Here is an 18,769-nt window from a genome sequence, read left to right on the forward strand (position 1 = left end):
GTATGACTAAACGTGGAAGAATGAGACAAGAGAGATAAACGGGACAGAAAGAAAGAGTGATATCATCCCCCCCCCAAAAAAAAAAAAAACCACACACAAATAAATCACCATGATTCTGCCAGGGGAAGGGAAGACAAGCAGGTTTTATGCAAAGAATCACAGGTAATGAAGAAGTGGAAAATACAATGAGTGTGACAAACAACAACTGTCCAGGTAAGGAAGAGGCAGAACAGAAGAAAGTATTTTTACAACATAAAAAGTGAGTGCAGTCACAAATTGTACAAGAAAAAAAATCAGATATATTGGAACAAAAGTATGGAAAACTTACTTGTCCTATGAACTAATGAAGGAGAGGGACAGATTTATCCTCCAGCCTTACTGAAGTTTTAATAAAGAGCTAAAAAAACCTGCTATTGTAATTCCACAGAATTTACAAATATAACATGCTAGCTTCGGCTAGCTGGAACTAGCATTGAACTTCAATGAGAACGTAAATGATTTTTTTTTTTTTCATTTTGTAGATTATTCACACTGCATAACTATGGAAAATAAACTGGGATTTTAAGCCCTTGATTCTTACGCCTGCCATAACTGACCAAATCTAACATTTCTTTAAGGAAAAATAAGATAATTGCCTGTAAAAATATGTCTTAAAAACTTCCTTTTGCAGGTTCATTTGCTAGGAAAATTATGAATGAATCATCTTCAGTAACTCAATTCCTGCCAAGCATACTCTAACAACAAAATATTATCATAGGAAGCATGTAATTCACTTAAACCAGGGAAGGGAAAAAATATGTCAACTTTGACAACTTATTTTTTTAGATTCCATACTCAGTTTCATTGAATAAGAGTTATTTCTGATTAAATCCTATGTATTTATAACATCCATGACCTCACATATGATTTCAGGGGTTTACCAATAGATGTTTAAATAAGTAAGTAATCAGGAGATTTTAAAATATTGTTTACATAAGGAAGAAAAAGTGTGTTTTTTCCTGTAGATCTATATGCAGCAAAGAATAAAAAGGACTATTATTTTCTCAAAGGTGATAGACATGATGAGCAGAGTTCAGTAAATGACAGTGAGTAAAGGAGGACTGACACTAAAACCAAGAGTTCTGTGATCTAAATTTCTCTGTCAATCATGTTTGCCAGTGAAATTTGTTCACTAAGAAACAGCAACAGCAACAGTTAATTTGAAATACAATTTTCAGTTTTACAAAGGAGACCCAAATCTATAACTGCTATTTTGGGAGGTGTTCATTCATGCAGCAACCCAAAGGTTAGAGAGAGAGTGGATGTGAAGACGCAGCATTTTTCTAAACCTGAAAAAGGGTACATCCGTAGCATGACTGGGAAGCAGGACTGCAGCATGTGAAGATGAGTCTAAGCAAGCTTTCATCCTGTTTGGCTGGGTACCGACACCAGAGCAGACTGCCCAGTACAGACCTCCCTGTAGGAGACAGCCATGGAAAACATACAAGGCTGTACTGACATCTGAATCTTTGCAACCCGACTGCTCTTGATGCTTCGGGCAGTCGGTTCAGCCATACCAGTCTGCGTGAGCTGACCTTACACCATCGGACTACCGTACAGGCAGACACAAAAGCAAATGCCGGAGGGCTTCAGTGGAGGTATACTTGGAACTATTACTTCACATAATCCATTACTAGGTATCTGCCCTTATCTTTGAGACACTGTCACATTGAAATGTAGGACCTAAAGGTAAGTGTAAGGTAACTGCCTGGCGATTTGGCATGAGTCATAGCAGAAAAAGGTTTCAAAAAACAACACTTGCAAAAAGACCTTCAGACAGAGACATCTCAAAGTATTTCACCAAACAGGCATTTATAGTCATTGTTCAGTTTCCTGGAGAGAAAAAAAACTTTACAAATGTAACCAATTTCAAGTTTAAAAAGTACTAGTTTACTTTCTTAGTCTCTGAACTACTGCTGAAATGTATTTTTCAGTTTTTTGATCAACTGATGGCTTCTACACATTTCTTAAGCACTTAATTCTAAATCAAGAAAGTCTATTGCATTTGATGCCTATAAAGCTGGTGAATGATTTAAGGTGTCCATGAAAACATTTATAAGCTACAAACACTTCTTACCTTCCCCTTCAAAGTTCTGGTGTTTAAGAAGCTCAGCCAAGTAATTTATCAGCTGTTGAAGGTGATGAAACAGGGCTTCACTGATGTGGGGGAAAATAACGATCTCGTGGTTAAGACTTTGAACTGGGAGTTACAAGACACAGCTCTTAGCCCCGATTTCCCCACAGACCTTCTATGTGACCTCTGCAAGTCATTTCATTCCTTCATGTTTCTATGCATCCATAAAAATGGGAAATTTAGTTCTCTCTCAGGAATTCTTATGAACCAGCATGTCTGAAATAGTATGATACTGGGCTACCTTTGTCATACTGAACAATGGCAGCAACATTTTTGGGCATTAAGTATCATGTGAAATTGTACCTGCCACATGCTCAAGTACTGCCAGTCACAGCCTGGGAGTTACATGGCCTAGAAGCCCTCCCAGAATAGCCACTGCTTTTAGAGAGCATCAGTATCAATAGGAGAGATTCCATCGCAAGCCCAAAGAACGGTCCTTATCCTGATGGAAGTGTTAATGTGATTCAAGCTCTAGTTTGGCTTTCGTTACGAAGTAAAAGAGCCAGGGAGAAAGCACAAGCACTGTGCACCCACACATTTCTGTGTAAGGAAAAAGCCGTTTCTTTAGGCCTGAATGTAGGTCAGGTGACATGATTTTACATAGGCTGCATTTTGCTTAAACAAGCATGTTAGATACACATTCTCTCTCCTTTCTTACCATCCTATAATGGTATAACGATGATTTAAATTTAGCAGACCCTTGAGGAATTGAACACCATAATGTACACAGTGAAGAGACAATTAAAATGAGCCCAAATGATACTTTGACAAAGCAGAGACAGGGCACTGAAGTACAAAATTCCTTAAGAATTTAAAAAGTAAACAGCAAACCATTTTACTTGGATTCCTGCAAGGTGCATACATTTAAATATCGATGTTAATAACATTGTAACATGGAAGCAAAAACCCAGCATGAAAATAGGCTGGGCGTAAGGTCAGTCCTGTGCAAAATACAGGAATCACACTTGTGACTGGAAGCCTGGCCATCGAGGGCATAAACAAGAAGGTGTTGATCCGATATGCAAAATATACTGGTTTGCTCCTCTGTTTGAGGTGCTAATGACTGTATCCCATACAACTGGAATGGTCTGGGGTTTCCCATTATTGTTGCCAGTGTCTCTTTGCCTCCAAATAGCATTGTCCCCCCCACTTGAAGTGTGACCTTCTGCATTTGAACTTCTGTTTCTGCCCTTCTGAGGGAGCATTTTGCAACTCTTGCTCTGTCACAAGTATTTATACCCAGGCCTTCTCCATCAGTGAATTTCCCAGGAAAACAAATGGTTTGGCACATGCTCTTTTCGTTTGGGAGTCCCATCGGTGGTGAAAGCAGTGACAGCTGCTGGTTGAAACATTTCTGTGCCTTTTGCTATGTAAAACCAGAAAGTGCAAACCAGAGTGGCAGGAGGCCATCTTATGATTATTTTTGTTCGTATGTATTACTCTCAAGCGCTCCCAGCAAATGAAATTCCACCACTTCCCCAGGTAACACAGATACTACTTTACTAGAAAAGTTATTTTCAGAATATCATTTTTTTCCACCAGAAATTAGCAGCTGATTACCTTGTGCTCAATTGATGGAGCTTCTTACAATCTTTCTGTAACAGCATTTTACATATGAAGAAATTATGTCCGTTCAGCCTGCCTTCCTTTTAAACTCAACAAATACAACTCTTTCAATATTACAAACCCATAAGTCATGTTTTCTGAATTTTCTTGCTGTTCTCCTCCAGTTGCTTATTAAAGGTGCTGAGGTCTGGACACAGTACACCTTCAGCAGCAGGGCTCTCTTCTCGATTGTATGATACTCCTATTAATACACCCCTCGGATTTCCTTTTATTCTTTATTCCTTCTACCTTCAACAGTATCACTTACCTTGTTAGCTTCGTACTGGTTTACTAGCCACACTAAAACCCCATTGTCTGCCGCAGTATTTCAGTGGGTTATACTCCATTTTGTATTTGTGCATTTGATTTCACTTTTGTAAATGCAATACTTTACACTTGCCTTTAATGAATGACATCATGTTAATTTACGGTCCTCTACGTATCAAGTAATTCTGTCCTTTGGGATAAGACAAGTTCAGACAACAGTAAACTTTGAAATTCCACCAATAAGGTTACTAACACAAAGACAGTAAAAATGGACCGAACAGACCCCCTTGTGACCCTACTTTGATATAATTGATAATCACTCCAAGTCTACCTTTTCAAGTAGTCTGCTTTCTCTCCATCGCATGATTTGCTTAAGCTTCGATGATAGAAGTCTTACTGAAGTCAAACATATCACATCTGCTGTATCCATCTTCTGCAGGCCAGTTACTCCGCCAAAGGAGGAAACGAGAGAAATTTGATAAGCGTCATTCCTGAAAACTCCATACTGACTTTCATACTTGAAGTCTAAACATCAGACAAATAACAAAAGCTTGATGAATAAAGTTCTTGCAAATACCAAAGATGACTTGTAATTCCCTAGGCCCAACCTTTTTCCCTTAAATACAGTTCCAGGCAGTCCTCTCCTGTCTTCTAACAGCTGTATCTCCAGGACAGAGCTGTCTCTCCTTTTCTCCAAGAAAACTAATCATGGTTTACAGACTGTGTTGACTGGATCCTTAGCTTCAACAGGAGGCAGAACTAGGCCATTCTGACTTCAGCTAGTCGTTGAAAGTAAAACAGATCAGCTTAAATTACTATTTGGACAAAAAATTGTTGGTATGCTAGACAGGTCTAAGTGTTCAGAACCTCCTGTTTCTGATCTCAGGAGTTTTCTATTTTTAGTAATTATTAATTTCTTCGGATTACACAATTCCCCTGCATAATTTAGCTTTGTAAGATAACTGAAGAAAAATATAGTCAAAGATAACCCCCTGACACTGTCCTTAAACAAGCCAAACATTTATGTGGAGCCAACTTACCTTGAATTATTATTCTGTTTCTGACTGGTTTTCTTCAGAGAGTATTAAACAGAAAATCTTATAATAGCTAAACATGAATGGCGATGTTCTCATTAATATTTTCAAATCCAAATAACTGTAAGATATCTGAATTGAATAAATGTCAGTGCTACAGAGCAGCAATTTGGAAGATTTTAATGACTAATTCTTTTTCTGAAAATTCTTCAGCAGTGATTTACTTTCTTAAAAGTGTTGTTCATTTACATATTTATATTGTAAATGCACATGTTGCCAGGCAGTGAAGAATTTTCAACCTTTGCACTCTCCACGGCATGTGTTCACACCACATCCTCAGCTCAGACTTGAGATACAGGTGCTGCGTCATCTCAGTCCTGGCTCCACTACAGAGTTCCAGTTCCCGGAAAGACCTACCCTTCAGGGTAACCTATGAATAGTGGGGTTTTCTTCCTCCACTTTTAAATGTGTATTGAAACATCTCCATGCGTTACCCTGACCTGGAAAGTGGTGTCCAAGTCCTCATACTAAGACTGACAGATAATGTTATAAGCTTTGTGTTAACTCCTAGATACCTGCGTGATGGCAAAGCTCTTACTGAATACCAACTCGAAGTTTGTTGACTCTGCTCTAAGCAGAGAAGAGCCTGACAATTACCTACAGTGGAGACTCTCCTCATGGGTCGCCAGAGTTCTGACAAAGTGTGCCACTATGACTGAGCAGGTTCCACCATAAACGTGTCATATATCGTTATCCTGTTTCACAGCCTTTTCAGATAGCTTTGCTCAGCTAGTAACACAATCCTGACTTGATCCTGTGAAGACATAAAACACCGCCTCTTAACATCCTGGTCTTGGAAGAATTTGCCTAAGTATAGGAAGCTACATGAAAAATACATTTGCTAGTTAAAACAGAATCACTTCTGCTACCACTTCATGGACACTTTACCCAAAAAAGTGGAAGTGGCAGAGAGCCCTAAGTCTGGACTTCACCTGCTCTCCTGAACAATGTTACAACCTGAAAAGAAACATAATCATGAAAGGCAATGCTGTAAACTCCACTGAGGTTCTGTCCTGTGGTCCCAGTCCCGATCATTACGCAGTTTCTTTCCACTGGGCTTCCACACTGCAAAAAATGTAGTTAAACCTAGAGAACCTTTGAGAATACTGAATGAACACTGCAGTTGGTGCACAAAGATAACTTTGACAAGTGAATGTGGAGCAAAGTATGGGATGGCTGAGCTGCTTTAGCTCCAACAGAAAGTCCAAAGACTGGACCTTCAGCCAAGAGACAGAACAGACAGAAGGCTTCACAGATAACTCTCCCACAGAGCCCTTTTTGCTCTTAAATAAGGATCTCTCCAATAGCACAGGAACATCAGTACTCTTCACACTGACACACATTCAGTATTGACACTGAAATGGGAAGGCTCAGTGGACTAGGATAGGTGAAGAATTCTTCATCAGATCAGAACAAGGGGCTATTTTGAGATTTGTTACTAACAGAGCAAAAAATTCTGACCTTGTGATGTGAGAAATCCCAGAAATGTGCATACTGAATTTCTGATCATAGACTTGGGAACATACTGAGCAGGGATTGAGGCTAAGGACACCTGAGGAACAGAAAGCTCTGCTTCTTACATTAAAGACAAAACATGTGTATTGAAATACACAAGGAGATACTTCTGTACACACACACACAGAATCAGGACAGAGAAACTAGGATCCTAGTCCCAATCATGACTCCAGTTATCCACCAGACATTTAAAGCACTTGGGAGAGGACTGGACAGGTGAATATGGTGCTTAACAAAACCAAGGACTCCTGGACTGTGAGGAGCAGACCTTGTACTATACATTGATATGCTTTGGTGTTGTGGCATGTTCAGGTGACAACTGACCTGTGAATACGAAAAAAGAAATGCCCAGCATGTGTTTCAGACACAAGTTTTGAGACACTGATGAGTAGAATTTCCTTCTCTTCAGTCTCGGCATGTCTCCGAGAAGTGGTATGTTATGGTCTTATAATGAAACTGTAGAGAGACATCTTTTTGCACAAAGTGGCTGAGCTTCACTATCATAGTCAAGGATTTATCAACTTCTAGAAACATGCCATGGGATTACACAGTTCACAGCTAGACCTCAAAACAGGTGCTGATAGATACATATTAAAAAAAAAAAAAGCCCTAAGGTTCTTTTTCAAGGTATTATAGAAAGACTAGAAAGGAGGTCATCACAGTAGAAGGGTGAGTGTCAAACTACTTTATTCAACTTTTCACAGCCTGAAGTGAATCCTGAGGAGACAATACTCTGATTAGGTTTGTTCCCTCCCCATCCTCCCTTGAAGTCCAGGGCCTATTTAAATACAGGTGACAGATTTTTCTTCTACTGGAACTTAAAATAAAAAAGAAAAAACTGAAGAACCACAAAGTAAGTTATAGAACCTGATTAAACTGGTCTTATGTTCTTAGAAGCCAGTCAATTCAAGCAAAGGAGTCCTACCCCATCTCAGACGTTGGGTCTAAAAGACATCTAGTCCATACAAAAGTAATTTGCACTTTTTTCTGAAAGTCCAAATATTTCCAAGGACAGAAATCACAGAATCGTAGGCTGGAAAAGACCTCCATGCCTACTAAACCATATCCTGAAGTGCCACATCTACACATTTTTTAAACACCTCCAGGGATGGGGACTCCACCACTGCCCTGGGCAGCCTGTTCCAATGCCTGACCACTCTTTCAATAAATGAGTTTTTCCTAATATCCAATCTAAACCTCCCCTGACGCAACTTGAGGCCATTGCCTCTTGTCCTATCACTAGTTACTTGGGAGAAGAGACCAACACCTGTCTCACTACATCCTCCTTTCAGGTAGTTGTAGAGAGTGATAAGGTCCCCCCTCAGCCTCCTCTTCTCCAGGCTATACAGCCCCAGCTCCCTCAGCTGCTCCTCACAAGACTTGTTCTCCAGACCCCTCACCAGCCTCATTGCCCTTCTCTGGACATGCTCCAGCACCTTAATGTCCTTCTTGTAGTGAGGGGCCCAAAACTGAACACAGGACTCCAGGTGTGGCCTCGCCAGTGCCAAATACAGGGGCACGATCCCCTCCCTACTCCTGCTGGCCACACTATTCCTGATACAAGCCAGGATGCCGTTGGCCTTCTTGGCCACCTGGGCACACTGCTGGCTCAAAGAGCTGGCTGAGGGCTCCTCCCAGAGCTGCTCTGTGCTCTTGTGCACTTTGCTCAGGGCGGTGGGACTCTGCTGACGGGTATGGCCTTAGATCTTGATTTCGGTCAGCATCGTCGGCTCTGCCGCAGGGTGGGCACAGGGCTGCCAGCAGCGCCCAGAGCCCGCCACCAGCTCTGCCGCGCCTGGAAAATAACAGAAATTGGGCTACTGTCCTGAATTTGAATTTTAAGCATAAATGCCTTCTCTTGCAAATCTAGGATGAATCACCACTGTATTTTCTGCTTGGTAGTAAAGCATGTACTGTAAATGCAGAAAAATCAGTTCTATGCGTCCCAGTATTGCAAAGAACCTACCAGCTGCTTAAAGAAATTACTGTACAGAGAGCCTTGATAGCTGATGTGAAGACTATGGGACAAAAAAAGATAATTATTGAACACCGTAGCCATAGACTACAAAATTAAAGATTCCAGTTCATACTAGCATATAAAAAGATCTGATGAAGCTGAGTTAGTCTGTCATCAGACGGAAGACAGGCAGAAGGTAGCACAGATGGTGAAGGCAGAGGAAATTATTCATGGTTCTTCAACACACCTTGAAAGGAGCTACTGAAAAGATGCTGTTGGAATTAAGACCAGAGGGCATCCAGGAACAACAGAATCTCTAAACCCTCTTTTATATTCCAAAGGTGTAAATATGTCCTGAAGTTTTTCACAGGCTTATGGTTTGAGCATTTGTCTTTTACAGAAAATAAAAAAATCATGATTTCTTTTTATCTTTCAAAGTAAAAATACCTGAACACCAGAGGCTGGCTCTTGAGTCTTTAAACAAATGTAGAACCTCACAAATCCTGGCATACTAGATCAACACTCATGAACACAAGCCTTTAAAGTTTGTCTGTCCTCAGCTTACTTCAAAGCAAGAGCTAAAATGTCCCATACATACCATTATTTGCAGTGCCATTCAGACCTGCTGCATCAAGCACAACTTACAGGTCCATGAAGAAAATGAACCCTTCCTCAGTGCAGCCCTAAAGTTCTTCTAGAATCTTCACAGACTTCTTACAAAGGAGATGAGCTGACAACTGTTCTTAACTTTTGAGCAAGCATTGCCTGGTTATTTATCAGGAATAGTTGTAAGCAAACCAAGAAGGACATTTTCTCCCCCACTCCATAAAGTTTGCAGGTTCTTTCCATTGGCAGATATAAACTACTGCACCTTTTTTAATGTGTCCATCACTGTCCATGACAAAGATATCAGATAAAATATATTTTAAAACCAGTTTTGTGGACTGTAGTTCTAATCTATATCCTGGGAATTTCCTAGGACGTGAAGAGAAGGATGGAAAGAAACAAGGAAAACATCAGTTGTAGAACCTAGACCCTACCTAGGTTGTAAAACCTTCCTAGGGTAAAAAAGTCCAAAGAAAAAAAACCTCATGCAAGCAAAAACCACTACCGCCACTGCAGCAGAACAGGATTTTCAAGCATTGCTGAAGTGAGAAAAATTGCAGTACACAGTAATTCTGAGGTTATGATGAAGTTGAAGGGAAGGCAAGTTACACTGTCAGCAACCAAAGCCCCAACTACCAGTCAGATGGTGAGGCAGAACTCAAACAGTTCTACCCAACGTACTCCTGCACTGAACATGGTGAGTGGGGGCAAGACAGGACATAAGCATGTCCAGTAAGAACAAGGGAAAGCAAATTTACTTAGCCCCAAATGGCATGCGAAAGACATTCAAAGTCAGAATCTTCACCTTTTGCCAAAAAGGGAGACGACCACAAACAGGCTGCAAGGTTTACAGTCAGAGAGGAAACATCAAGAGGAGGGGGAAAAAAAAATGCTGAGTGATGACAGAAAGCTAACTTCATCGTAATCTTTAGATTTCAGGATTTCTCATGGTTTAAATGAGCATAAAATACAGGGGGCCTCTGACTTCAACAAATGTCCAATTTGACTGGCAGATGAAAGCTCAGGACTCATTTTTTGCTCTTCTAGAAAATATGTGTAACTCTGTATTCTGCCACTGATGAGGTGGGAAAGGATTTTCTGGTGTCCAAAATTTTGGCTCATAAAAGGTTAGTAAAATTTTGCTGCCTCTCCAAAGTACTACGACAAATTCAGAAAGATTTGTAGGTGCTGGGATATGTAAACACATTCAAGAATACATATTGCCTTTAGCCAAGCACAAACCATCACATTATTTCAGAAGAGGGAAATATTAAAAAACAAAAAAGTTAAATCTCTGCTGATTGCTTCCCTGTAGTTTAATTAGTGAGGAAAGGCAGTTAAGGCATCACAGAACTTCCATTTTAGTTTTATTGTTCCCCACAGTCAATATTTTATGCCTGTGTTTTTATTTCTAGGTTCCAGGGACACACACAAACCACTCAAACTTTGTTCTTTTGTCTTCTATCAGGAAAAATCCTGGACACGAGTAAAATCTTATAATGGACCGCTATTATTCCTCTCCCTCCCCTTCTCTTTCATAAACAATAAACGTGTTGTACTCCAGTAACAATACACAGACACTGGTTTACTTAAAGGTAATTCTCCAATCCAGGTTACTTCTGTAAGAAGCAACGAAGATATGCGGTATCAGTACTCAGAAAGGAGACTTGAAACATGAAAGACCGTGTACACTGTACTATGCAACAGCAACACTAAGAATTCATGTAACAAAAAGGATGCTCTGCTACTAGAATCCCATCTTTGAAAGAAATACAAACTAACTGTCAAATGCAACCTTCTGTTACATAAAACCTCATACCACCTCTCACCTATTTTTTTTTTTTGTCCAAAAGACCATGTTGTTCTCAAATACATAAATTTTTTTCTTCCACCTCAGAAGAGGGTGACCCTAACATAGGATAAACTAAGAGAAGGAAATCAGCCAACAGCATTTCTTTTAGAAGTTTATCCAGTGTCACTGTTGTAACAAAACATGCTTTGGGGAAGAAAAAAAGAACACTTTTTAATGCTTTGTAAGGTCCAAACATTTGGCATCATGAGTATCAGTCTTACTAAGGAACTACAATCACTTACGACTGAGAAAACATTGCTAAAAAACCTGTAGCTCTGGGTCTTTCTGGAAGATGGGGCACAAATTTCTAAAACAAAAAACTAAAAGACTAAGTGCATCACAGGAGTCAGACCCGCAAATAAAAATACAAATGTTAGACTCAAAGCTCAATAAAAGAAGAAAACCTCCTTTCTCAGTAGTCTTATGTTTTACCACAAAAGAACTGAATCATTACAGTGCCAGAAGCTGTACTAAGCTGCAATAAACACGTACCTCTACTAGAGAATTCCACATGAAGACTTTAACAAAGCAGTCATAGCCTACCTAAGCATAAGATCAATGAAATAAAACCAGAAACACGCTACAGAAAAAAAAAAAAAGAAAAAAATCAGCTTTTCATCTGCTTTAAATTGCATTTTGCTTCTATAACCTGCTTCCATTTGTTAACCAAAGGGCGGAACATACTGTATACTCAGCTTGCATGATAATGAAAGTTATCGGGATGTTAAATAGCTAAAATAATCTTTTTAACACTGTTTGATAGGTCTCCATGTGCCAATTAAGTCTTTAGAAAATTCTAGTTCTGTTGGACACATGGTTTGATACTATCTATACTTTATACTAACAAAATTTCTGAGCACCCAGTTCCCTATTTATTCCTCCTTTTTCTTTGAAATTCAGAAACTTGTGAGAGCATGTCAAACTCGGGAAATTGCTCTGTATTCCCCTGGAGAAAGATTTTGAGTAAAATTTTCCCCACTCCACCCTTATACTGACAAAATGAGTCTTAATAATCGAAATCTAGAAAATATAACGCACAAGGCTAACAGAAAACAGTGTGTAAGGTTAGCATAGTCTTTTCAGTCTTTTCTGCTTAACTGGAATTTCAATTTTGCTCCAAGTTCTCCCCACTACAGATGCTACTTGGCACAGAAAAGACCAAAATCCTAACAGTAAGCTTTATCTTACGCTAATTAGCACATTGTATTTCTCTCACGTGTCTGAAAATTCACTACTAGGTATTAACCATTCTATTTTACCACAAATGTGGCTTTCAGTTAAGAGACCTCGAATATGCAGGTATTATTTTATTTGGCGATTTCTTAGTAACGTATTTAGAAACTTCAATAAACCTTTCACAGATTATAAAGCTATCTAGTATCAAGGCCACGGGGTAGAACATGCTGGATTATGGGTAACATGCTACTGGGATGCTCTGCCTTTGTGTCTTGTGGCCATACGAAGAATTTCCCATATTCTTACTGTGAGGTCCAGAAAGCTTCCCGCAGGGATTGCAAAGGTAAAAAACACAGGCTTTGAGGATTCTGTGGACAGAAGTGAACAGCTGAACCCCACACCACAGGAGAAACAACTTGTTTTCAGCATACTGCATAAACCCATGGTAACTGTGTCCCAGGAAAGTTTCCCAATCGTATTAAAAAAAAAAAAAAAAAAAAATCACAAAACAACAACAAAAAAATTAACAGTATTTGAAAAAAGCCAAGGAGTGGAAATTTACTGCCACCACATATATACTCTGCTGCACAGGCAAAGTCATACAGGGTGATCAAATATCCCAGACTGACGGGGAGAGGCACAAAATGCCTTTTCCCAGAATCTCCAAGAATTTTACCAGATCATTATGTTGTTGCAAGTTTCACAAGTGGGATGCAAGAATTTCCCTCTCCCCTTCCTCATAAACTGCAACCCTATAAAAGGTGGCAAATAGCCACAAGAGTCTCATATAAATCCTGGAATGTCAGATGCATCCAATTTTTCCTTTAAAAAATGATCTGTTTTCACCCTGCCATACAAACATATCCAGGCATCAGAACAAGAGGACAAGCCAAACTGCGCTCTTCAGATTCAATCAGGCAAAGGAGTCACGGTTTCAGGTTCCTGTAGTGTCCAGTCATCCAAAATCAGAGTGGATACATAAACTATCATTACAAGAGTTCTGGAAAGTGGTGAGTACCAGAAATAAGTTTGCAGTTGTCTTTTTGTTTTATACTCTTCATTCATTTCCATTCTCCATGGAACTCTTGGGCTCCACGATTCCCACATGTCACAGAGCTAACATTTAATATTTCAACACTGGAAATTGTTTATAGTTTCTTAACTCCAAGAATTGCGCAACAAAAAAGCAGGCTAGTAACCATAGCAACTGTGGTACAGAAAAAAACCAAGTTTCAGCTATGAAAGTGCAATGTATTTTTAATTCTTGCAAATGCTATTTGTTCATACTCTACATGTGAAAAATTCATTAAACATGTACAGTAACTAACATATATACATCTAGTATGTACTAAACAACACTTCTTACTACTGTGCTGTATTAAGTACTCCATTTCTCTCTTTTCCTCTGCCTTTATCACAATACTACACTTCCTTCTGTTTGCTTACGAACACCTGTATAAAAAGATTAAAAAGAGTCTCAATGGAGAAGAAAAACACTATTTTTATGCAAGTAGATTCTAAGCGTCAGTTAAATTTACTGTCCTGTTAACAAACAGCTTTGGTAGCATACTGTCCTTGAACTGGCTACGAAGCACTCATATTCTGCTGATTCCAGGAACTTCGCTAGGAAGGCATTAAATAACAAGCCCATGAACACATCTGATTATATAAACTACAGCATGCATTACTATATAACACAGCTAAAGCAGTAAAAAGAAGCAGGTGTGAACCACTGTTTGGAACAGAAACGATTTTAGGGACCCACTCTGTGTAGGGCATGGATCTACACACCCGAAGAGAGCATTACATGAAGCCCTGGACAATCTCAGACAGCCACTTTGCTTATAACTATGGTTTCTCAGTGATGGCAAGCAATTCCACTGGTATTCATGAATACAAGACAGAAACACTGAAAAGTCTTCCGCTCAACTACCTATTTCATCCCAATTCTGGCACTTTATGAAGACCTGACGGATAAAACTTCCAGGAAGAAAAAGATCTCAAAACCATACGAAAATTAAAGTCGCATCCATTTGGAGTAAAATGATTTGAAATAATTGGTATCTTTCTCCAATACTGTGAATACATCTAAATGAGGAAGGCTACATGTCTTTTCCTCTCTTACAAAAAATGCTTGCAAGTATCTTCCTGTAAAAAACTTTTACATCCCAAAGATTTCAGAAAGCAGAGCAACGTACCCCTTTTTTTTTTTGTAATAGGAAGAACCTAAACCAAAAAAGCGTTCCAAAGATTTAGCAAAATATCATGAAGCTACACAGGCTTTGGGGGCTTCTTATTTTGGCTTTGGAGGCTTTTTGGTTAAACTAACAATCCTTCCAATAGATAAAGGTATGTACACACAAGTTTCCAGTACCTCTGTAACACTCTGATGAGTAAATTTTAATTCATCAAGCAACACACTGATTTAACAGAATCCAAAAGCTTACAGATCAAGTCTCCAGTCCTGTAAGTACGAGACATCCACCAAATGAAAAAATAGTGAGCTTAGATAAAGCCAGTCTTTCTCTGTTGACTCTGGCATAGAACATCTTTCTCCTGGTTTGGATAACAAAGGCCGTGACCACACAGTCCCGCCGGAGGCATCTGGTTGGAGACGCACTAGGACAGAAACCAAGCCGCGCAGAACTACCAGCATGTGCTAACTGCCACAAACAGCAGGATTACGGCTTTGAGCTAGCGGGAGACGGCCACATCGCAGCAGCTCACAGCACTTCCTTTAGAAACAACTGCTTTGGCAACTCCGCTTACCACATGTATTTTTATACTTGATGCTTACTTCGTATTGTATTAATAACAATATTGTTCTAATGGATTCCTTTTAATTAAATCTGTGAAGTACCTTAACCAAAACAACGTGGATGTAACATTTTTATCAGGTGAAGAAACAAAATACCACAATAAACAGAAATTTGGACACAAACCCAACACGCCAATTTCTTTTTTATTCTCTTTGTACTACCAGAGTCTAGTATGAACAATTCTTCCTCAAAAACATGCAGATTTCACTGGACAGTACAAGTATTTGCTACAACAACATTCAGGTACATTACTCAGATGACACAAAAATCTTCAAACGCTGTACTTTGGAAATAATGAAGCTCTGATGAGATTCCAAGAAGTATGCATTATCTTTAAAATGGCAAACACTGCTTCTTTTCCTTTCCTTTCCATAACCAAATGATAAATGCTGTACCAGGGAAGGATCATGCACAGCAACAGATACTCCTTAAGTTCAGACATCACATTCATACTTTATCCTTAGAATATTTTAATATAGTTCAGGTGGTTGCATCTATATCGACCAGTGACTATAAAATTATGTACCTATAATAAATAATGGATCCACTAAATCAATTATAAGGTATTACCTTACAAATAACTGCCAATTCCAACGACACGTCAAGACAATGTTCCTCACAAACCTTATCACCACTCTACCCAAGGCTGACAAAGTCAACAGCAATTATTGAGCATACAGAGAGTAAAAGTGTACATACAGCCGAACAGGTATCTTCACACTCAAATTTCAACATATGTCATGTATGTTGCACACATCAATCCACTAATTAATGCAAAGTTTGATAAGGGTGTCACAGGTTGTGATATTTAATCTTCAGGCATTTCTTACATCAAATGGCAAAGATGCAGAGTCTTAACTTTACTTCCAAGTATGCAGACTTAACTGGAATGTTTAGAAGGGATAAGTAATACATATCCCAACAGAAAAGTAAAATCACATCATGATTTTAATTATTAAAACCATACTTACTCCTGTAACATCTGCCCCTGACCAAACCTTTGCACAGTGTCTCAACAAAGAACTGGTTTTTCATGCTTACAAGTACCGCTTTTATTTGTGGGGAACGTCTGAAGTAATTTGCCTCTCGTAAAAATTACTTCTTCTCTCCAAGAAAATTACTGAAAAGAATCTAGACCTTCTATTACAATATTCAAAGCTTAAACTACAGAGCTTAACGTAACCACACGCTGAGAAAGATTCCAAGCAAGCTACAACTCTTGGGCATACTCTGTTTTACGCTGTCTGCTTTTTACAGGATACTCTCTCTTTCTTCTCCAAAACCAGCCCCTTCGGAGGCCGTAACAGTGTGGAGCTCTGAAGCATCTTTTGAAAGCCTGGTATAACTTGAACGCTGGCTCCGCTTGTGAGCGACGCTCTTCAGGTTCTCATTCTGAACCACAGTTGAATTGGAACCTGCGCCAGGGTGCAGGATAATTTGAGGTGAATCTCTGACACCCTGTATTTCTTCGAAATTTTGATTAGCTCGATTGTTTGGAGCACTGTTATTATTTAAGGTTACTGTACTAGGGGTCCTATTTAAATTATAGACTTTCTGGCAAGCTGGCCAGTTCTCTTCTGGGCTACTTGCTATCAAGCTGCTTTCAGAAGGGCTTTTTTTATCTTCTGAGCAAATAGACATGCGAACCACAGCTGGATCTTGAAGGCCACTAAGGCTGTGTGGAATTCCTCTCTTTCCACTGTGACTGTCATCTTCAAGCTCAATGAGATTTGCCTTTTCCAGCTGTGAATCATCTGCTCCTTCATTATGGAGGGAATGATTTGGAGAACTTTCATTGGATCTTACACCAGAATCAGACGAATCTTTTTTATCTAAAAGGGCATCTGTCAAATATTCCTTTGCTTTGATAAAGGTTCTGATAGGTTCAGACCCATGTTCTGGAGACTTGGGCTGTTTATCTGTTTTGCCATCTGTTTTCTTATCTTTACCTTCTTTAAGAAGTGGAGTATTATCGGATTCCTCAGTTCCTGACTCATCTTCATCACTTGGAAGCTTCTGATACCGGAGCGTAACTCCCTTAAGCTTCAAATCTGCAGCCTGGAAAATACTTGTTCTTTCCGAAGACTTCTTTCCTGGGAGAAGCTTAGAACCAGACTGGTCAGATTTTTCATCTTCTTCAGTAATAGGATCCAAAGGAGAGGCATCATTAGTAGAAACACCTGAAGTACTGTAGTCAACAACGTCATTCCTCTTCAGCAAGAAGGACTTTCTTCCATCATCTTGTTTCTGTTCACCATCTTTCCCTTTTTCCTGTTCTGCACTGGAATGCAAGGAACCCCCTGATGTACTCTGCCCCATATAGAAAGCACTTGAGCTATGAGGGGAGGACCTACCACTTACTGTAGTAGAATTGGCACCTCCTTCTAACTGTGACATTTGAGCAATGTACTCTCTATATGCATCTCTGTATTCTGCCTGTACCTTGTCAGTAAGCTTTGATATTTCAATACTAGAATCTTGAGAGTTAAGACTTGAAAGACTTGGCGTTCTACGAGTTTGTGACTAAAAGAAAAAAAAAAGAAAGAAAGAAAAAGAGAGAGAACAGTTAAATGAACTATTTATTTTGACTTTTACTAATATTTTAAAATTAAGTAACTCAAAGTATCAAGTATGTGCTTAAATGATTTCTTGTTGTTGTTGTGAATAGATTAGGCAAGTGAAACTGTCAATGCTATAATTAAAATATGTTTACTATAATCCTATATATGCAATCACACACATTCACTAAACTTATGAAGTACTCCTATTGTTGGTCCCCATAGCATTAAGTTTTCCACAAAACAAGCATTTTATCCAGTGCATTTGAGGCTGAGTATACAATTACCACAAATTTGTATGTCAAAACAGGCTCTTCTAATACATTTTTGTACATTTACAAAACTAGCATTTTATATTAAAAAGACAGCAAAAGCTCACCTAAATGCTGAACCTCTCTCAAAAACATTTTTAAAAGACCCCCAGCCTACATACTTCAGTACATTCTGGCAAAATTCCACTGCATATAGCCAATTTCAGAAAAATCAGTTCTCAGACAAACAACTTCTTTGCCCCCACCTCTGCTCTTGTTTAGTGTTCACACGGAGAACTGCACAGGCACAGAATACTAAGCCATCTATAAATGCTAGAACCAAGGTCTAGCACAGAGCTGAACAAGGTAAGGGGTGGACTGTGGCTGAACATACGGCATTGTGCCATGCATGTAACGGGCTGCTCGCTACCACCAGAAGACGTACAGCGCCCACTGCACTGGAGCCGAGGCACTGACTGAAGCAGTACGTACTTCAGGAAACCTATTCAACTTGGCAGGACACAAGAGATCAGATTTTGGAAGACTCTTGAGGTATCACCTCTAATGTGGGGCAACACTGAAAATGAACTACATGTCAAAAACCTATCTTCCACTGGAAAACATGATTTAAAAAAAAAAAACAAACCTAAAAGGGCTTGGGTAATTTCAACAAGCTAAATGCAAGCAGGGAAATTAACATGTGGATTCAAACACTGTGAATAAACTTAAGACTTAGAACAGAATTGCTTAATCATATATATATATATATACACACACACCCTCCTTGGTCCATCCTTCTCCTCCTCTACTTTTCTTTTCTCCCTTCCCCTCACCTTTTTCCTGCTCTTACATGCATCCTTCTTATCTTTCTTGTTTCTGTTCATCACCTTTTTCTT

General features: G+C 39.3%; 1 protein-coding gene across 4 annotated transcripts in view; it reads right to left on the bottom strand.

The window, feature by feature from the left end:
- Window positions 1–13,591: 13,591 nt before the first annotated feature.
- Window positions 13,592–18,769, bottom strand: part of KIDINS220 (kinase D interacting substrate 220) — an 81,764-nt gene continuing 76,586 nt past the window's right edge. For 2 of the 4 annotated variants that reach the window (XM_075414803.1, XM_075414802.1), the window contains one exon: window positions 13,592–17,587. In XM_075414803.1, coding sequence (XP_075270918.1) covers window positions 16,316–17,587 — 1,272 coding nt within the window. In that variant the 3' untranslated portion in view covers window positions 13,592–16,315. The remainder of the gene's footprint in view (window positions 17,588–18,769) is intronic. The other 2 variants (XM_075414804.1, XM_075414806.1) reach the window with 2 other exon arrangements.

Source organism: Opisthocomus hoazin, chromosome 2 (genome assembly GCF_030867145.1).
Source record: "Opisthocomus hoazin isolate bOpiHoa1 chromosome 2, bOpiHoa1.hap1, whole genome shotgun sequence".
Lineage (NCBI taxonomy): Eukaryota > Metazoa > Chordata > Aves > Opisthocomiformes > Opisthocomidae > Opisthocomus > Opisthocomus hoazin.